The sequence below is a fragment of the Amblyomma mixtum genome, chromosome 6, assembly GCF_055824585.1.
Source record: "Amblyomma mixtum isolate Tamu chromosome 6, ASM5582458v1, whole genome shotgun sequence".
In the NCBI taxonomy this organism is placed as follows: Eukaryota; Metazoa; Arthropoda; class Arachnida; order Ixodida; family Ixodidae; genus Amblyomma; species Amblyomma mixtum.
In genome coordinates this window covers 119,182,133-119,198,615 of record NC_143017.1, presented here as the reverse complement: position 1 = coordinate 119,198,615, position 16,483 = coordinate 119,182,133, and the positions used below count along the sequence as shown (strand labels likewise).

General features: G+C 46.7%; 2 protein-coding genes across 2 annotated transcripts; one reads left to right on the top strand and one right to left on the bottom strand.

Annotated features, from left to right (window-relative positions):
* The first annotated feature begins 359 nt into the window (after positions 1–359).
* LOC149340204 (acetylcholinesterase-like) lies at positions 360–2,401 on the top strand. The gene is made up of 2 exons (XM_089550679.1): positions 360–1,837; positions 2,260–2,401. The coding sequence occupies exons 1-2, from the start codon at positions 360–362 to the stop codon at positions 2,399–2,401; spliced, it is 1,620 nt and encodes a 539-aa protein (XP_089406805.1).
* A 1,822-nt stretch (positions 2,402–4,223) lies between these two features.
* On the bottom strand, positions 4,224–14,284 carry LOC149340203 (tetraspanin-33-like). Its single transcript, XM_089550678.1, has 6 exons — positions 14,267–14,284; positions 12,387–12,644; positions 11,578–11,661; positions 7,949–8,173; positions 5,544–5,818; positions 4,224–4,377 (listed from the first exon to the last, which is right to left on the bottom strand). Exons 1-6 carry the CDS (start codon positions 14,282–14,284, stop codon positions 4,224–4,226), a joined length of 1,014 nt encoding a protein of 337 aa, XP_089406804.1.
* Positions 14,285–16,483: the final 2,199 nt, after the last annotated feature.

Genomic DNA, 16,483 nt, shown 5'->3' with positions numbered 1-16,483 from the left:
CGCCATGCACGAGCGTGTTAAAAAAAATCATTGCGTCACCGTTGAACGAAAGTTACCTTTAAATGGCTGTTTGTTTTTGATTTACTGCCGCCATATATTGGAAAACGTAAATACTTGAATGAAGGATGAGACCTTTTGATTACTTGCGCAACAACCCTTATTTTCTTTACGTGGAAGAGGCCTTTCCACTGCGGTGGGCGTAGTCAGGCTGATGATGATGACTCTTAAAATGATAGCCCTTCCGTGTTTCCATTTTCTATTGTTCAATACTGCGGTGCCCACACAACAGCGCAATTTTTTTTTAGGGACACTCATTACCTGACGTGCCCGCGAACATTTTCAGGTACTGAACGGGGACGATGCTGATGGCAAGGAAGACCGGTGCCCTTCTTTCGACGCTAATAATTTCTGTCGCATCCGCCAGCGACGTAATCGTCACAATTCCCCAAGGACAGCTGCTTGGGCGCTCGGGAAGCTTTCATGGATACCCCATCAACATCTTCTTAGGCATACCGTACGCAAACCCGCCTGTAGGTAATCTAAGGTTCCTCAAACCAGAACCCCGGGACCCGTGGGAGGGGTTGTACAACGCGACAGCTCCCAAGAGTTCCTGCATGCAGCCTCGTGCAGGCACCACTTATCCTATCCCTGGTTCTTTTTCTGAAGACTGTCTCTACCTCAACGTGTACACGCCCAGTACGTCTGACTCCAAAAGGCGGCCTGTCCTGGTGTGGTTCTTCGGTGGAATTTACATCATTGGTTCACCGTACGAGGAAGAATATAACGCCACTGTTTTAGCCGCTTTCAACGACCTCGTTGTCGTGAGCATTGACTTTCGTAATTCGGTCTTCGGATTCCTGGACGCACAGGACCCTGGCGGGCCGGGTAATGTCGGCCTTTGGGATCAACGACTGGTGCTCGAGTGGATCCGCTCTAACATCGCCATGTTCGGTGGTGACGCTAACAGCGTAACTCTGTTCGGCGCCAGTTCAGGATCTATGCTCGTCCACGCTCACGTATTGTCACCGCAGAGCGCGGGGCTGTTTCACCGCGTTTATTTGATGAGCGGCACCCTGAACACCGACACAAACGCCGACTCTATTTACGAGAGCAACGCCAAAGGAAACGAAGTCGCCCAGATTCTCGGTTGCGTCGACTCCTTCCAGGATCTGACAACTCACACCGCACGTGTCCTGGACTGCCTACGAAATACAACAGCGTTGATTCTTCAAGCTGCGACACTACTGGCTATGGTTCCGAAGTTTCTTTTTTTCATGCCTACGTTTAAGACTGAATTCATGCCGCTCCTTCCCTCTGAAGCCAGCAGCAAGGGTGCCTTCTCGCCCGTTGACGCAGTTGTCAGTGTTACCTCCAACGAAGGAACATTTCCTTTCCTTTGTCAGCCCGACCAAGAGCTACTTGAACCAGACCTGGAGGATGTTAGCATAGAATATCTGCAGACGGCGTTGGAAACTTTGTTCAATGCCTGGTTAAAAGATAAAGTCGTTCCTCTTGGTCTGCAGTACCTTAAAACTGCGCCACCTGACGACAAAGTCGCGCTGAGGAGCACAGCATGCGACTTCCTAGGAAAACAGGACACTTACTGTCCGAGCAGATTCTTCGCTGAAAGCCATTCTCAAAGAGGCAAAGTTTATGGACAGATCTTCGCGCACAGGTCAGAAATGGCAACGACACCGGAATGGACCGGGGTAACACATATGGACGACGTTCCATACACATTTGGTATTCCTTTCCTAGAGGAAGGCAACTACACGGACCAGGACAGGCAGCTCAGCCTGAAGCTCATGAAAAGCCTCGCAAAATTTGCGGAAACTGGGTAAGTACGAACCATTCACTGACCAAGTGTGATCAAACGCCGAAGTGTATCCTGAAGTTGAATGTTCACTCTGAGTTGACTAAAGTTCAATTGGCGAATTCGCAGCTAAACGTAACAAAAATGAACCAACAAATATATACGGCAAAGGGAGTAAGATGAAAGAGAATTCATACCTACATAGTAAATACGTTCGACAACATACTGAAAAACAACGTGACTTTAAACATAATATTCGTTCGCTGTTTTCAAGTAGGGAACCGAAATCTACCATGCAACTCCACGAAACCCCTAATAAAAGGCATTCTCTACTGTTATAATTCTTAGTAATGACCATTATCCCTCGCTGCGCTGTCCATTATTTATGGAACCAGAACTTGTCTTCTGTTTGTCTATGTTCGATTGTTTGTATTTCTTCCTGTCAGGACGCCTGCTTTTTCTGAGATACCGACATGGCCCCAATTCTCGCTGGATAATCCAAGTTTCGTCTGGCTGCAACCAGGCAACTACGGTGTCGTCGACGACTTTTTTGGGACAGGGTGCGAGATGTGGAGAAAATTTCTGTGACACGACTGTGATTTCACAGCATGTTTACTGTTGAGAATACACATTTTTCTGTATTTTTTTGTGGCTCTAAACTAATAGTCCCAAATCCCATTGTTAACATTTCTTAACCTCTCCTGATCCATTCCTCCCATAACCCCTTTGAGGTTGTCAGTACACCGGAATAAATAAAATAAATAAACTGTGGTACCGGCAATGATACTTGCGTCCGCTAGTACTTGAAGAGGAGGCTTGAATGGCCCCTTCCGTACTGAGCATGAGCAATGAATGAGAACAAACAAGTTTAGTTTGCGCACCAGGTCAGGGTTGTTCTCTAGCGACAAGTGTGCGAATGCCTTTTGTTTGTTTATCCTTCGTAAAGGGGCTCTGAAACACCTCCTAGGCAAAGTACATAACCTCGCTCAACGTCTCTCTCGCTCAACGTCTCTCTCGTCATAAACACCTCAGCCGGACAATATACTTCTACACGCAGCAGAGAACCTACAATCACGCTCGAAATTTGGCGACTCCTTACCGGCGACTTTTTCATGTTCTCACCCCCTTCCGTCGCCCGCACTTGCGTAGTTCTGTTTAGAGACGACTATTGGTTACATTCTTTAGGGCCTCACGCAGCTACAACAGCCGCGGCCAATCAGCCGTTCCGGTGAGTCAGGAAGTTGCAGCCCCCCCGGGGCGAAATTCCCACGCACGTCGGCAGCCGGGCCGACAGAGGAGCGCCAACCTTTGAGCGTGCAAAAAGTGACGAGAGGAAATAGAAAGGCTCGAAGACGCTGAAATTAAAATTTTTACTACATGTAAATCAGCTTCTACAAAACGAATAAAAAAAAGTTTTGGTGGAGGATATTCTTGAAGCGGTGTTCTTTAACAACCCTGGAATATCGCACGTTTACTGAGAGCCCCATTTAGAGCTCCCTTAAGATGCCGAAATTGAGATCGTGGTTTGTACAGAAACCCTCATGCGGTGAGTAGGCACCACTGATTTTTTTCCTAGTGATTATATGTTACCTCCTGACGTTTTGAAAAGCTTAAACAGCAAATAAAGCTTTATTTTTGTGCTGCCAGAGTGCCTACGTTGCCCTACAAGTTTTCGTACGTGTACACTTATTGCTCTGCAACTTTCGCGAGTGATGGTAAAGCATCCCATGCGACATGAGAAGTCAGCGGGTTCCTTTCTCACTAGTGACGGATTTCCCTCCGCTTTCTGGCAACTTATCTCATGCTTGAAGGATTGCTGAGTGATTTCTTTTTCTAGACTACAATAATAAAAAAACATTCTCAGTTGCTTTCCTCGCATTCAGAACTATTGGTTTCTGTCATGCTGTCTTTGTAGAATCTCTAGTTTGCCCTATACGTGTCCGCTGAGTTTATAAATGCCGCTCTTCCTGTAGACTGCTGCAAGCACCTTCCGCCGAATGTTGTATAAATATGGAACTCATCATCAGTGCTCACACGCTGCGATACTATTTAATTAAAAGGATGAATTTGTTGTAGTTTCGACTGCGCTTCGAGTCTTTCATTCATAGCCTCACGACTCTGTTTCCTGTATTACAGTCTGCTGAATATGCAGATGACATATTATTGTGGATTTGGTCCCTAAAGGCTGCTGCAGGAGCGAGGATTACTAGTATATTATACTCTCCGCAGAGCGTAACATAACTTTGACACTAAGTTGCCCTACCAACGTGCTCTGGCAGTTTTTCATTACAAATTGTGCTTGCTGCAAGCGACGCATGAGTATAGCACTTCCATATCACAAGGGTGAGATTTGTTTTTATCGCTGGAAGGCATATATGTTGCGCTGCGTCACTTGCGAACGTGTCGCCTGTTATCGTGTGACGTTTGCATTTGGACTGTACGGCTGACCCCCGGCCATGGGAGGACCGAAGTAGTCGGAAGGCCGATGCCCGATCATGCGGTTGTAGGACGGCCGTGGTCGCCAACCGGCCTTTGAGGTGTTCCTGCTGACAGAGAACTTCTCCCTGCACCAGGCGGTCAGGAAAACCGGGACAAATGCCGTAAGTCTCACGCGGCTCGTACGCAGAATGAGCTTGATCACTGCTCGCAGCTCATCATCATCAGCCACAGCTGATTCCAATGCAGCAAAAAGACATGTCTGACTGATCACACCTACGCCAACTGCGCAATACTGACCAGGTAAACTTCCCGATTTCTTATGACCCCGTGACTTTCTCGCGCCTCCTCTTGCTTTTACAGTCGCAAACCCCTCTGTTGCCCTAATGCAACATCGGTATCTTCCCTTCGCGCCAGTTACGCTGCCCAAGCCTAATTCCCCTTCTTGATTTCAGCTCCATAAACCATCGTTTAATACCTAACTGACTGTATTCTCTGCCTGTCCTTTCACTCTACGCCAGTAATCCTTCTCTCCGTAGTTAGCTGCGTAGTCTACCGTTTAAATTCAAGCCGTTTCATTTCTGAGGTGGTACAGCGCCTTCTTCAGATAGGTTGTTTTGGATTCGAACAAAGGACCGGGGTGAATTTTTTTAGGTGCGATTATCTTATAAGTGCTGAATAGCCTCCGTTTATAGCTCCATGGATGTGTTCGGGTGAATATGCATAAAATATTCACTCCCTTTACTGAAGTTTCCTACCACTCCGGAAATTTTCCTAAACATATTGAACTTGCAACCGCCTGCAATGCAGTGAGAAAGCTTCCACGGAATTCACCTATTCTCACCTTCGTTTCGCATTAATTGAGTGGAGGTTTATAGGAAATCGCGGTGTTTTAGGTTACTTGCTGCAGGTACGGCCAGCCACCAGCAGTCTAAGTTGACTCCTTGTGTCGGTGTTCATTTCACATCCGTACACCCCCCCCCCCCCCCCCCCTCAAGACTGAGTGCACTGAAAATCTTCCCCATATTTGGAACTGCGGATTACATGCGCAATTTTTATATCCCCTTCAAATTCCAATTATCCAATTTTGACTGTAGTAAAGAAGATGGAAGAATAGCGAAATCACTCTTTGGAGCGGCCAGAGAACAAAATATGCAGCGATCACGATTCCGGATTACTGCCAAGAGGCGCTTGTCCTGCAACTGCAGTGGACTTAGTTTTTACTAAACCTGATGAAGATGTTGTTCATTCTCCGCCTGAACATGAAACGCACTTCTCTTCAGCGTATACTCACCCGCGCCTGGCGTGTCCCTGCACCAGGTGTTCCCGCGCAGCTGCCACCTCCGCTATGGCCTCCCGCCGAGCCAGGGACTTGCGGGCACCGCCGGCCATCCGCTTGTAGTAGTTATCGTAAAGGCGAGTCAGCTGGATGACCTCGTCATGCACCGTGGTCGCCATCATACGAAGCACGGAGAGGATCGCGAACGTGACCAAGCCGACACCCACCAATAGGAGAGTGTTGCCTCGCATGTAGGCCACAATCGCATCGACACAGCTGCGTGTGTAGATCTGAAACAAATGAAGACAGGGGCTTTGGATGACAGAAGGTGCAGGGATCACACGCAGGTGCATGCTTCCAAAGTAGCTGTTCACACGAAACCATGCGTTAAAGATTGCAGCATTCACGAATCCTTGTCTTGTTGTCCAGTTAAGGATGTCACTGACCTCCGAACAAGGGTCAGTTTCCATGCCTTATCTGCGACTCACCAAGGCAGCGGCTTAACTTTCTTTTGCAGCCGCATGGTTAGGTAGGTTGATGTACACGTTAAACGCAGGTATCTCACCGCTAGCAACGTGAGATTTCTTAGAGCATTTCCTCAGAAGTGTATGCAGAGACATAATGTCAGCCTTAAATAAACGATAACCCGACTTTTCATAGCGCCAACTGCAGTTTGTGTGACTCAACTATAGCGTTAGAAGGTAAATGCCTTACAGATTTAGCCGCCACGGTAGGTTAGTGGTTTCGGTGCTCGGCTGCTGACCCGAAAGACGCGAATTTGATCCCGGCCGGAGCGGATAAATTTCAGTGGAGGCGAAATGCTAGAGGCCCGCATACTGCACGATTTCAGTGCTGGTTAAAAAAACCTTATGTAATTAAAACTATCTGGAGATCTCTGCTACGGCATCCCTCATAGCTTAAGTCGCTTTTGGACGTTAAAGTCCACAAAAGCCAAACGAAACCAGTAACTGCACTCCTGTAACCGACGCCTCCTTGACTGCCGACCATGTTTTAGCCGCCTTACTCATAGACTGTAAGGGCAGGGATATAGGAAAATACTCTTTGATTAAATCGAAACTTTAAATCAGAAAATACTCCATATTTTTTTTTTTAGTGATGAAGACAAGACAACGACAAGGCTACCACTGTCTTCGTCAGGAGTCTTATATCAAACACTTAGTCCAGATACCATATGCCTAACGACCACGTGAACACAAAGGGCATGCTCTAAAGCACCCCCTGGGTCATCAGGGTAGTGTTCTCGTTGGCCAGCCAGTGAAAGCTTTGCTTTTCGCTTACAACACACTATGACGCTAACGTAAGAGATCCGTTTGCATCAATTAAACTCTCTCATTGGGCTTAGAGATGCAAAACTTTTGAAATATTTAGCACACCTCTGGTTCAAAGTCACGGTGACGCCTGCGGCAAATTTTTCACATATTAATTTGTGTACCCAATGCAATCGATGCTGAAATAGAAATTCATGGGCCACTTGCTCCGCCTTAGCGTTATGACGCGATTGCGGTAATGGGTTAATGCCCATATATGCGGAATTGGTCATTCTCGACTTTACGTTTATACATCCCTGGGAGTCCTCACACCACTCGTGGCGCAGCGGATAAGTGATGCGCCACTGCCCTGCGATGGCAGGTGCTGCCACCGTTTCCCAAGCAACGTCTCGCGACCTATCATTAATTTAAGTGCCACCTGCCACGGGGATCATTTTGCTCAAAATCCGGTGGGCAAGTTGTGATCACGGCACAAGGTTACGGGACCTAGGTGGCCTATCCGGGTTGCTTCTCCGTGGATGTCTCACTCAACGCCGACGACGATGCCGACGAATGCGGCGGATTTCCAGCAGGACGAGAGCCTTAACGGTATCGCGTTAATACCTAAAGGACACAGTCGTGTAATACGACGCCACTTTGCTCTTGACAGGAAAAAAGTTGGAGGCTTTCAAGGCTAAGCCCAGTGGATGCGAAGCAGCCTTCGTTTTGCATTCTTATTATTAACGTCCTTAGCGTTTGGAGGCATCTTGACCGCATACACGCCCGACGCAAAGACGCTAGCGCGGTTGCGGGCACAGAGACTGACGCCGCGACGGCGGGCGCGCGCCGCTTCATCCCTGGCGTGACGTCACATATCACGTGATGCAGCGATGGTGGCGCCGCCGCCGCGTCGCGCGCGACGGCGCGAACCGAAGCGTGGAGGCCTTCGCCGGGCGACGTCCGACGGCGCGATATGAGGCCCCATCTGCAGCCGGTGTGACGTCATCACGTGACGTCACATCATGTGATCTCACTTCAAGGTCAATGGTGGCCACCGCCGGGCGTCGCGCGAAGGCCCGAAACCTACGTTAATATGCTTCGCATAAAAAATGGCAGCATCGAAAACAATGTTGTTATTGGTGAAGCCACTACCTTCTGCCAGGCCTCCTGCTCGGTCATGGCGAGCACACCATAACCGCAGAAGCGGCGCTTAAGGCGAGTCTCCAGGTCCTGTTCTTCGCCTTCGGGCGGCTTGCAACATGAGGCGGGAACCGAGCAGCGTTCCGTGCTGGGGTTCCCCCGCGAGCAGTTGAAATAGATGTTGTGGCCCCAGTCGCGGTACCGCTCCGTTGTGATACCGCAGCACTGGAACGAGGACTGCAGCAGGGAGGTTATAATTACTTTGGGTCCCATTTTTCACATTTGTTTCCGTGTAAGAAGACAAGTACCGATGAAGCCAGAAGTTGCGCGAGTTGACGCTCATCCCGAAAGAAGCAGATATATTGATCCTAAACTCGGTTATGCGGAACAGTAGCTTGGTCTGAGCTAGTTGGCAACAATTCTTTGAAAACACAGCGCAAAAAAAGACAAGGTCGCCACAGAAGTGGACGGGACAGGTGCTGTCCCGTCCACTTCTGTGTCGTCTGTGTCTTTTTTGTGCTACGTTTTAAAGGAATCGGTTAGGCGGCACTGCAGTTGTTCCACTGTGCTCCTGACCGTGGTTGCGGTCAACCGCTAGGGTCGCGATAAACGCGCGAGCACATTCAGCAGGATGGAAGATGCGCGTCTGGCTGGTGACATTCTTCTTCTAGGTGCTCTCGACGTAATCCACTTAGGTTAAGCCGGCCACGTGTGGCTTGAACAGAGCGCGCAAGCTCATGCTTGTAAGCGCTCGCAGGTGGTGCCAAAAAGCATTACGTAAGCGCCCATATAAGGCTACTCCTCTCGCTGAGCTGTGTTATGGCGCTGCGATGAACACGGCAAAGTTCATATTGGGTTCTTTATACAAGCAGGCTAAGGACATCCTTTGATACTTTCGAGATAACTTGCTGCCTTTATTTTTTGTTCTTTTTCTTCAGTCATGATGCGACTCCCGAAATAGAAATGCCATGTATTGTACAAAGCCTTTTGTGGAGATGTATCTCTGATTTTTGGTTGATAAGAAAGCAGATACACTCTGTAGCAATTATACGTCATTTAAGCAGTTTCCACAGCAGCTTAGATGTCAATGCCCCTCTCCCAGGATTGCTTCTTGTGCTCGTTTAATTAAAGCCTATAACAAAATTCCATCTAGGCGCAGTAAGACACTTCAGTGGTCTTTTTCCGGGCTATTAGTGCTGCATCCGTAATTAAAAATGCGAAAAATAAAAACAAGACGACTGTGTCTGTCGTCGCATTATTCACCCCGTCAATTTTGCACCTTTTTAGGGCACTAGCACTAAGGCCCCTACTCACCGACTTCGACCGTTTTTCTGCCACATTTCTCCACTGCCTGCCTGTGTGTCTAGGTGGACCCTTAGGTGGCAGCTAAGCCACCTAGGTCAAGTGACCTTGTGACGTAATCACAACTTCCTCATCAAATTGTGAGCAAAATTGCCAACCATGGAAGGTGACAAATCACACAGTCTCCTGAGTCTCCCAAGTGCCGCTGGTGCCAGTACCTACGATTGCAGGGGATTAGCACATCGCTTGACCACTGCACGAGAGGACTGGTATGAGTTCGTTCCCGTGCGATCCATGAATGTAAAGTAGGGAATGAACGATTCCGTATATATGGGTTTTATCGACGGACGCTATCGCGTCTTACCTTTAAGGCGGATCTTAAGTATCCTCTATAGTTCTCGTGTGCTAGCACTCAGATTTCGCCAATCGTTTTCTAAAGTCTGCTAGACCTTGTTAACTGAGCCTCAAACAGAGACTGAAACAAAAGTGAAAACACAGCGCACCAAATTCGCATTTGGCCTAACCACGCTAAATCGTACATCATGTTTTTTTTTCTTATTAAGCATGCAGGAATATAACCGATGATAAACCCTACAGCCCTTTCTTATTCAACTGCCAGGGCTCGTTATGACGTACCTACATGACGGAAGCAAACAGTCACTGAAACCAAGGAATATAAGAGATGTTTTCCCAATTTGTGTTGTTGATTAATTGAAGACTACTATATGATAATTGAAAAGAGAGTAAAACAAAAAAACTACCACATGCCGCTGCCGGGCACATCCGAACCCACGGCCTTTGAATTTTGCTCTGCTGCTCTAGCAACTAAGGTGTGGCGATGGCTTTCCGATCTTCTGCTTTCGGGGGTATTTATGTGTAGCGTAAATGAACCTTGAGAGTTTTCACCACCACCACCATCGTCCATACCGGCAGACGTAGTACGCCATGTATTCCTGCGAGTGCCACGTAGGGACATGATCGAACGTTGAGGGCTCAAGCTGTGCGAGAACCCTGTCGTGCTACCTATGGCTTCAAGGCTGCCAGATTCGAGGCCCTCATTAAGCTATTCACCACGCAAGGGAATAGAAAAAGGTGCCGGTTATAAGATACATGACAGAAGCCAACAATCACCGGAAGCAAGGAGGATAGGGGACGTTTTTTTTTTTTTTTTATTTGAGGTGTTGATGAATTGGAGACTGCTAGTGTAATTATTTATATCTTAAAGATAACTGATAAGAAAGCAAAATAAAAACAATCCCGTGCACCCGGTGGGATCCGAACCCACGAACCGAAATTGTGCGAGTGTTCTCGCACAGCTTCCGCCTTCACCGAACGATCATATTCCTACGTGGCACTCCCGGTTAAACAGGACGTACTACGTCTGCCGCTATGAACGAGACTGGTGCTGGTGAACACTGTAAAGGTTCGGTTACACCGCACATAAATACCCTCGAAAGCAGACGATTTTGCACAGCCGTCACCGTAGTTCAGTTTAAAGCACCGGACGCGAAATTCGGAGGTCTTGGGTTCGGATCCCACCGCCCGCAAGTTGTTGTTTTTCTTCTCCTTTCTTATCAATTTTCTTGCAGCCCTGAAATATTTGCACTAGTAAAGTTCAGTTAACGAACACTAAAAATTCGAAAAAGAAAAGCATCATCTATGCTCCTTGATTCCGCCGGCTGTTGGCTTCCGTCAGGAATGCAGACAACGGGTAAATAAAAAAATGAAGATAGACTGCCAGCTGGTATTCAAGTTTAGGCATGTATCAGATCAAAAAGAATTACGTCTGTATGATGATCTTGTAACTCTGCACTGACTTTTTTACTTTTTTTAATAACATTTCTGAGTTGTAACGCGTCTATCTCGCTCACCATCCTTTCTCTGTTCATGCGGTATAATTCAGAACTATGAAACCACACAGTTCGCCAGTGAAACTACGAGGACAGTGAAAAGATTCTTTTACAGTTTTGACACTATAAACCCACTCGCATAGTTTTACAGGCGCATTTCCTTACGAAAACTATAAAGACCAGATCACTGAACGTGGAGTTTATATCCACATGTAGCACCGATTAGTTATCTAGGCCTTCGGTAAAACTCAGACGATCGCTAACGTCAATACTCTGGTAACTAGCATTCAGGCCAACTAAAGTTTAATTCAGCTGGAGTAGGCAAGGCATATTAAAATCACAGGACTAGACACATTTAGGACATGGATTTAATACATGTTAGTACATTAGCGGGGATTTTAATCTTACCTTTTCGTGCTTAAGCACACGAGGGGATGTGAGACAGACAGTGCAGGTTCGGTTAAAATGTCTGAATAGCAGTATTCCTACCTGAGCATAATCAATGAGTCGTGCAAAGTCTTGATTGTCTCGGTAGCTCACGATGAGGTCCACGCTGAACACGCTCTGCGCACTCTGTGGCAGTGGCAAAGGCGGAGGGAAATTAAAGAACAATCGCTGCGGCTCTTTTTCGTGTAAACGCACGAAAACCTTAGCTTCGATAATCGGAGACAGAAGTTACACACGTTTTAGACTATACTAATGGCATGCCTGCTGACTACTGGGGCCTGTCTCCTTGGTAGTGTCAAACTGGTGGTTTTTTTTTTTCATTTACTACAGACATGTAACTGAAGCTTTAGCTGTAGCATTATCATATTACAAAGGTAATTAATTTGGGTTAATTATTAAAGTCGCCGGAACGAAAAAGTACTGTAAAATTGTGGGCTTGATGAACGGTTACGCTAACTGTGATTCCTTTGTTCCAGTTACTCATTTTACAGTAAATCTTACTGAAAATATTAACGATTTAACAATTTCAGACCTTCTGGTCCTCAAAAAGGCCTCAAGATTATGTAACCGAAAGTTCAATACGACGGTTAAAATTTTGGTTGCTACGAAATAGTTCCAAAAAACAATCCAAGTTCTGGCATCTCCTGCAGCAATGCCACATTTTCCTCAATCGCAAAGAGCCTGTTGAGCCGCAACAGCAAGATGACAAATATTTTTCTGGCTACGACGATTTTGTTTTATCCTGGAACATTCTAGTCTCGAACGCAAAAAAAAAAGTGCAGAACATTCTCGGAACACCTCAAAAAAACAGGATGCGAGTCTAGCGTGACCGCCTTGGAGGGCTCACTCACGCTCTTGCTGGCGAACGGGATGAGGAGGGCGCCAAGTGTCAATAAGATGGTTATGTAGGAAAGCACGCGGATGCCCCTCAGGTAGAGCAACAGAAAGCGGACATTCTCGCGAAGGGCGCCGACGAAGCCCAAGAAGCTGATGACGAGCGCCAGCATGGAGATCAACAGCACCGGGATCTCAATGTTCACCACGAAGCTGATAAGGAACGACCGGTTCCGGAAGGAGATCTCGTCGCGGCCCGCCACTATGGAAGCGACCTGCGAACGAACAGCTGTCAATGCCTGAGCGATGCTGGGCGCAAGAGAAGATGTATGCTACTCTGACAAGCTTTTACCGCCTGTGCGTTATTGTCAGTACAGAACGGCGCAGTTGGCGACGTGATGGATGCAAGAATCGGTACGTACAGGTCCTTACCGAAAACCTCCAAGCCATCAGGTTTGTACCATGGGCTATCCGGTGCGATTACAAGAGAAACTCCAGCGCTCCAAGTTTTTAAAAAAGTGAAGGCTAGCATCGTCTGCACTTTTCCGGAGCAACGGAGTTGAAGGGTACGACAGTAGCGCCCATCTGCGTAGCCCTGTAACGAGCCTGACGGCCCGTATGTTTTCGAAGACAGGTGCAGATAGAGATGTGTAATTATTTAACTGCAGACAGAAATTCAGTGAAGGGGTCGCTGTTGGTTGCTCTCCTAACTGTAAGGAGCGTTTATGCAAGCGTGGCATTTCCAACCTCTCCACTCGCATCAAGGCAAGACGCTGTGTGACACCCGAATCTTAAGTTCCACGAAGAAGTAATTTTTGGGAGCTTTCTACTTCAGAATTTTAGAGGCTGTGAAAGCGGCAGCAAGACTGCCCTCTCCTTGATACTAACATGAAAGTTCGCCATGAGTATTTTTGTTTGCTTGAAAGCCGAAACGTGAGAGAGAAGCTCCAATGACCCGTGCCATTGCAGGCATAATGTCTAGTGTGAGTACTGGAGTAATTGACGATGATACTTAGAGTTTTTTTTTCCTATCACTCACAATGTACAGCATCGTTCTGTGCGCTTATTACCTAATAATGAGTTAAATTTAAGCCATGCGCCCTCTAGCTTCTTCCCCCCACATACTCTCACACCACCTCTCCAAGCTCCTATAATTCAAGGTTCTTAAAGTGCTTTAATCTATCAGCGCAATGATACCGTTATTATTGGTAGCGTCGTTTCTTTGTGTGACATTAAGCGGAAGGTTCAAGCACACTTCGGAAAGTTCATTCTGCTTGCTTTAGCAAGTACCCAAGTGGAGCGAAGTGACTGCGCTAGAACCAAACTTGACAGTGTCAAAATACACGCGAAATCAAATAAAGTTAACACGTACACTCGAGCGACACCAGGTAATGCTAGCTACTATGAAATGACGATACCTCTCGAGTCATTTTCAGGGCTCCAGGAAAGCAGAATTTGCGTACATAAGATGCGTAATGAAAGATGGCGGCAATTACTTTATTTCGTTAACAGCGTATGAGTTGGCCCTTGCTCATGGTACCTCTAAATGTAGTGCTCTCTTATAAATACGCATAAATGTACTTTAAAGAATACCGTGGGCCTGATTTAAGGGCCAGCAGTGTAAGTAAAACTAGCAAATCACAAGAAGGACAGTGATTTAATACCGAGCATAGGAGGTGGTAGATACTTTCTTCGAGTAAGCAGAACGGCTGGCAGCAGAGTGCAGAAATTATACCTGTTCCCTAATAGGCAAATCTCAGAACATGTCTCTAAGCTTCAGGCTTAGCAGCTATTCTTAGCAGATGAGTAGTTGTGAGGTAGGTACCTATGACTACAAGATCGGCGGCCGCTCCGGGACCTTAAGATGTAGGCTAAAGGGCATCAAAGATTAACTCACGCATACGAAGACGACCATGCAGTTCAATATGAACAAGAACAGGTTGACGAAAACAAGCGGCACCCTGTGGAGTGGGTTCACGTCGACGATGAGCGTAGACTCGTCGCGCCTGGGCGTCGGGATCCGGTTCATGGTGCGGCCCCCTTCGATGCCTTCTGCTTCTTCGCTTTCTTCATCTGATGGGGCGCGGGAGAATCGACTGCTCACGCGCCTTCTTTTTCTAGAATTCAGACACTTATTCGATTACTTCCAGAAGCTAAGCGCGACTTAGAAAACAAAAGTAATTCGGTACTAACTGCTTTGTTGTACAGCTATATAAACGCATTCCGGCTTATGATGATGATGATGATGATGTCCTCGGGCTTATAGTTTTTGCTGGTGACGGGCAACCGCGCCTTTCTTGTTTTTTTCTCAAGAAGTTTCCTTGTTAGCCCGCGTATATTGTCTGGGTGATCTGCTTCTCATTAGCCTGCTGCTTCTTTTCTCCAATAGGTTCTTTTTTTCTTCTAAGATAACCAGAAAAACAGAGGTTACCTGTCCTCGTAACTACGCACCCATGTATGTAGCGTGTGCTCAATGCGGTCATAGATAGAGCGCCTGTATTAATGACGCAACAAGGTTATGAAGAGTAAACTCAGTGTCTTTGGTGTTCGGGTACTGGTTCCAAGGTGGCGGGTTCAGTCGTGGTCGCGGAAGGCGTATTTTGACGAAGAAGAAATACAAAAACGGCTTTGGGCTGTAGGGTGTCAGTGCACACCGGTGGAGCAAACTCCACAATTTACAATTTTTTTGCACTGTTATCTACGCATGCTCGGCTCTGTGGGCACAGAAATTGGCTGGGAGGAAAATGTGGATGTCTACAAACTCTTGAATTCATTTTGCCAAAGAAATTTTGCTGGAGAAAGATTGAAGAAATGAGATACGATGGATGATTTCCCCTTAACGTGTCGCACAAAACGCTGTGCCTAATGAACTTAACAATACCCCTAATTACCAGGTGTATCTTGCATATTTTTTCCAGCAAACTGAGTGGCTACTGATATGAAACAAAATATTTTGCAGCGTTATACTTCGAGAAAACGCATGGTTTAGTGTATGCGGAGCACAGATTTCAGCGACAAAAATTAGTCGTGCCGCGCAAAAGCAATGTTTCGGTCATTTTTAAACCTATGATATGCGTGCCAAACATTGAAAAGCATATCAAATGATAGCTGATAGCTCTCTACATGTTATCATTACGACTTCTCGTTACAGTTTAACGCTGCGCACTATAGACCTTATGCAAAAGTGCTGCCATCCACCGGAAGAAAACCGAAACAAGCAAGCGACGCCATGTTGGGGGCTTGTGGTCATGGAGTCAACGTAGTTGCTTGGTGCGGACCGTGTGCGATCGCTTTACTTTAAGTTTTTATTTTTTATTTTAATTTAAGTTTTTTTTTATTTTAAGAGCTTTTGGTGGCTTTCGGGTTTTGTTCGGCATGGAGAATGCAGACACGGATGGTACAGCCGTGACAGTTAGCCTCCTGCGCCCACTAGCTATGTTCCTCAGGAAGTCATTTTCTGTGAAATGCTTTGAGCAGATGCGGGCAGTCGCAATGTTGAACGGGCAATTTCTCTTTATGGCGATTAGCCATGCTTTGCGCATGTTCAGCTCATCTGGGATGCAGTGGAAATACACCTGCAAAAGAAAAACGCACAGTAAAATATGCTGCATACCTGGAAATAATTTTTTTCTGCATTTGGCTCAATGCAGGCTTTGCTAAACATCTTGTTTATATTGGAACTAAGAAGAGATTTTGTAGTTATGTTCTTCTGAAAACTGCTGCTTAATGGACAATTGCAAGATAACTTCGTGTACCATGCTACAGTGAGGTTAATTATCTGAAATAAGTCAGAACAACAATTAGTCGAGCATTAGGGACGATACGTTATGAGCTGTTTTCAAATTTACATAAAGCCTAAAATGCCTGGTGACAGCATAGCCACCTAGTGGCTACGGCGTTGTGCTGCTGAGCCGAAGGACGTGGGTTCGATCCCGGCTGCGGCAGTCGTTTTTCTGATGGAGGCGAAAAACGAAAACGCCAGTATATCGAAGTTTCGGCACAAGTTACAGATCCCCAGGTAGTCAACATTAATCCGATGCCCTCCACTACTGCGCGTCTCATTTATTTATTTATTTACAATACTGCCAGTCCCATCAGGGACCATAGCAGGTGG

Excerpts from the sequence above, each read along its gene's own strand:
- LOC149340204 (XM_089550679.1), top strand. The coding sequence starts at position 360 with ATGCTGATGGCAAGGAAGACCGGTGCCCTTCTTTCGACGCTAATAATT. Across the intron at positions 1,838-2,259 it reads GCAAAATTTGCGGAAACTGG|GACGCCTGCTTTTTCTGAGA; the intron begins GTAAGTACGAAC and ends TCTTCCTGTCAG.
- LOC149340203 (XM_089550678.1), bottom strand. Across the intron at positions 11,662-12,386 it reads TCCCGTTCGCCAGCAAGAGC|AGTGCGCAGAGCGTGTTCAG; the intron begins GTGAGTGAGCCC and ends CCACTGCCACAG. Across the intron at positions 5,819-7,948 it reads AGCAGGAGGCCTGGCAGAAG|ATCTACACACGCAGCTGTGT; the intron begins GTAGTGGCTTCA and ends CATTTGTTTCAG.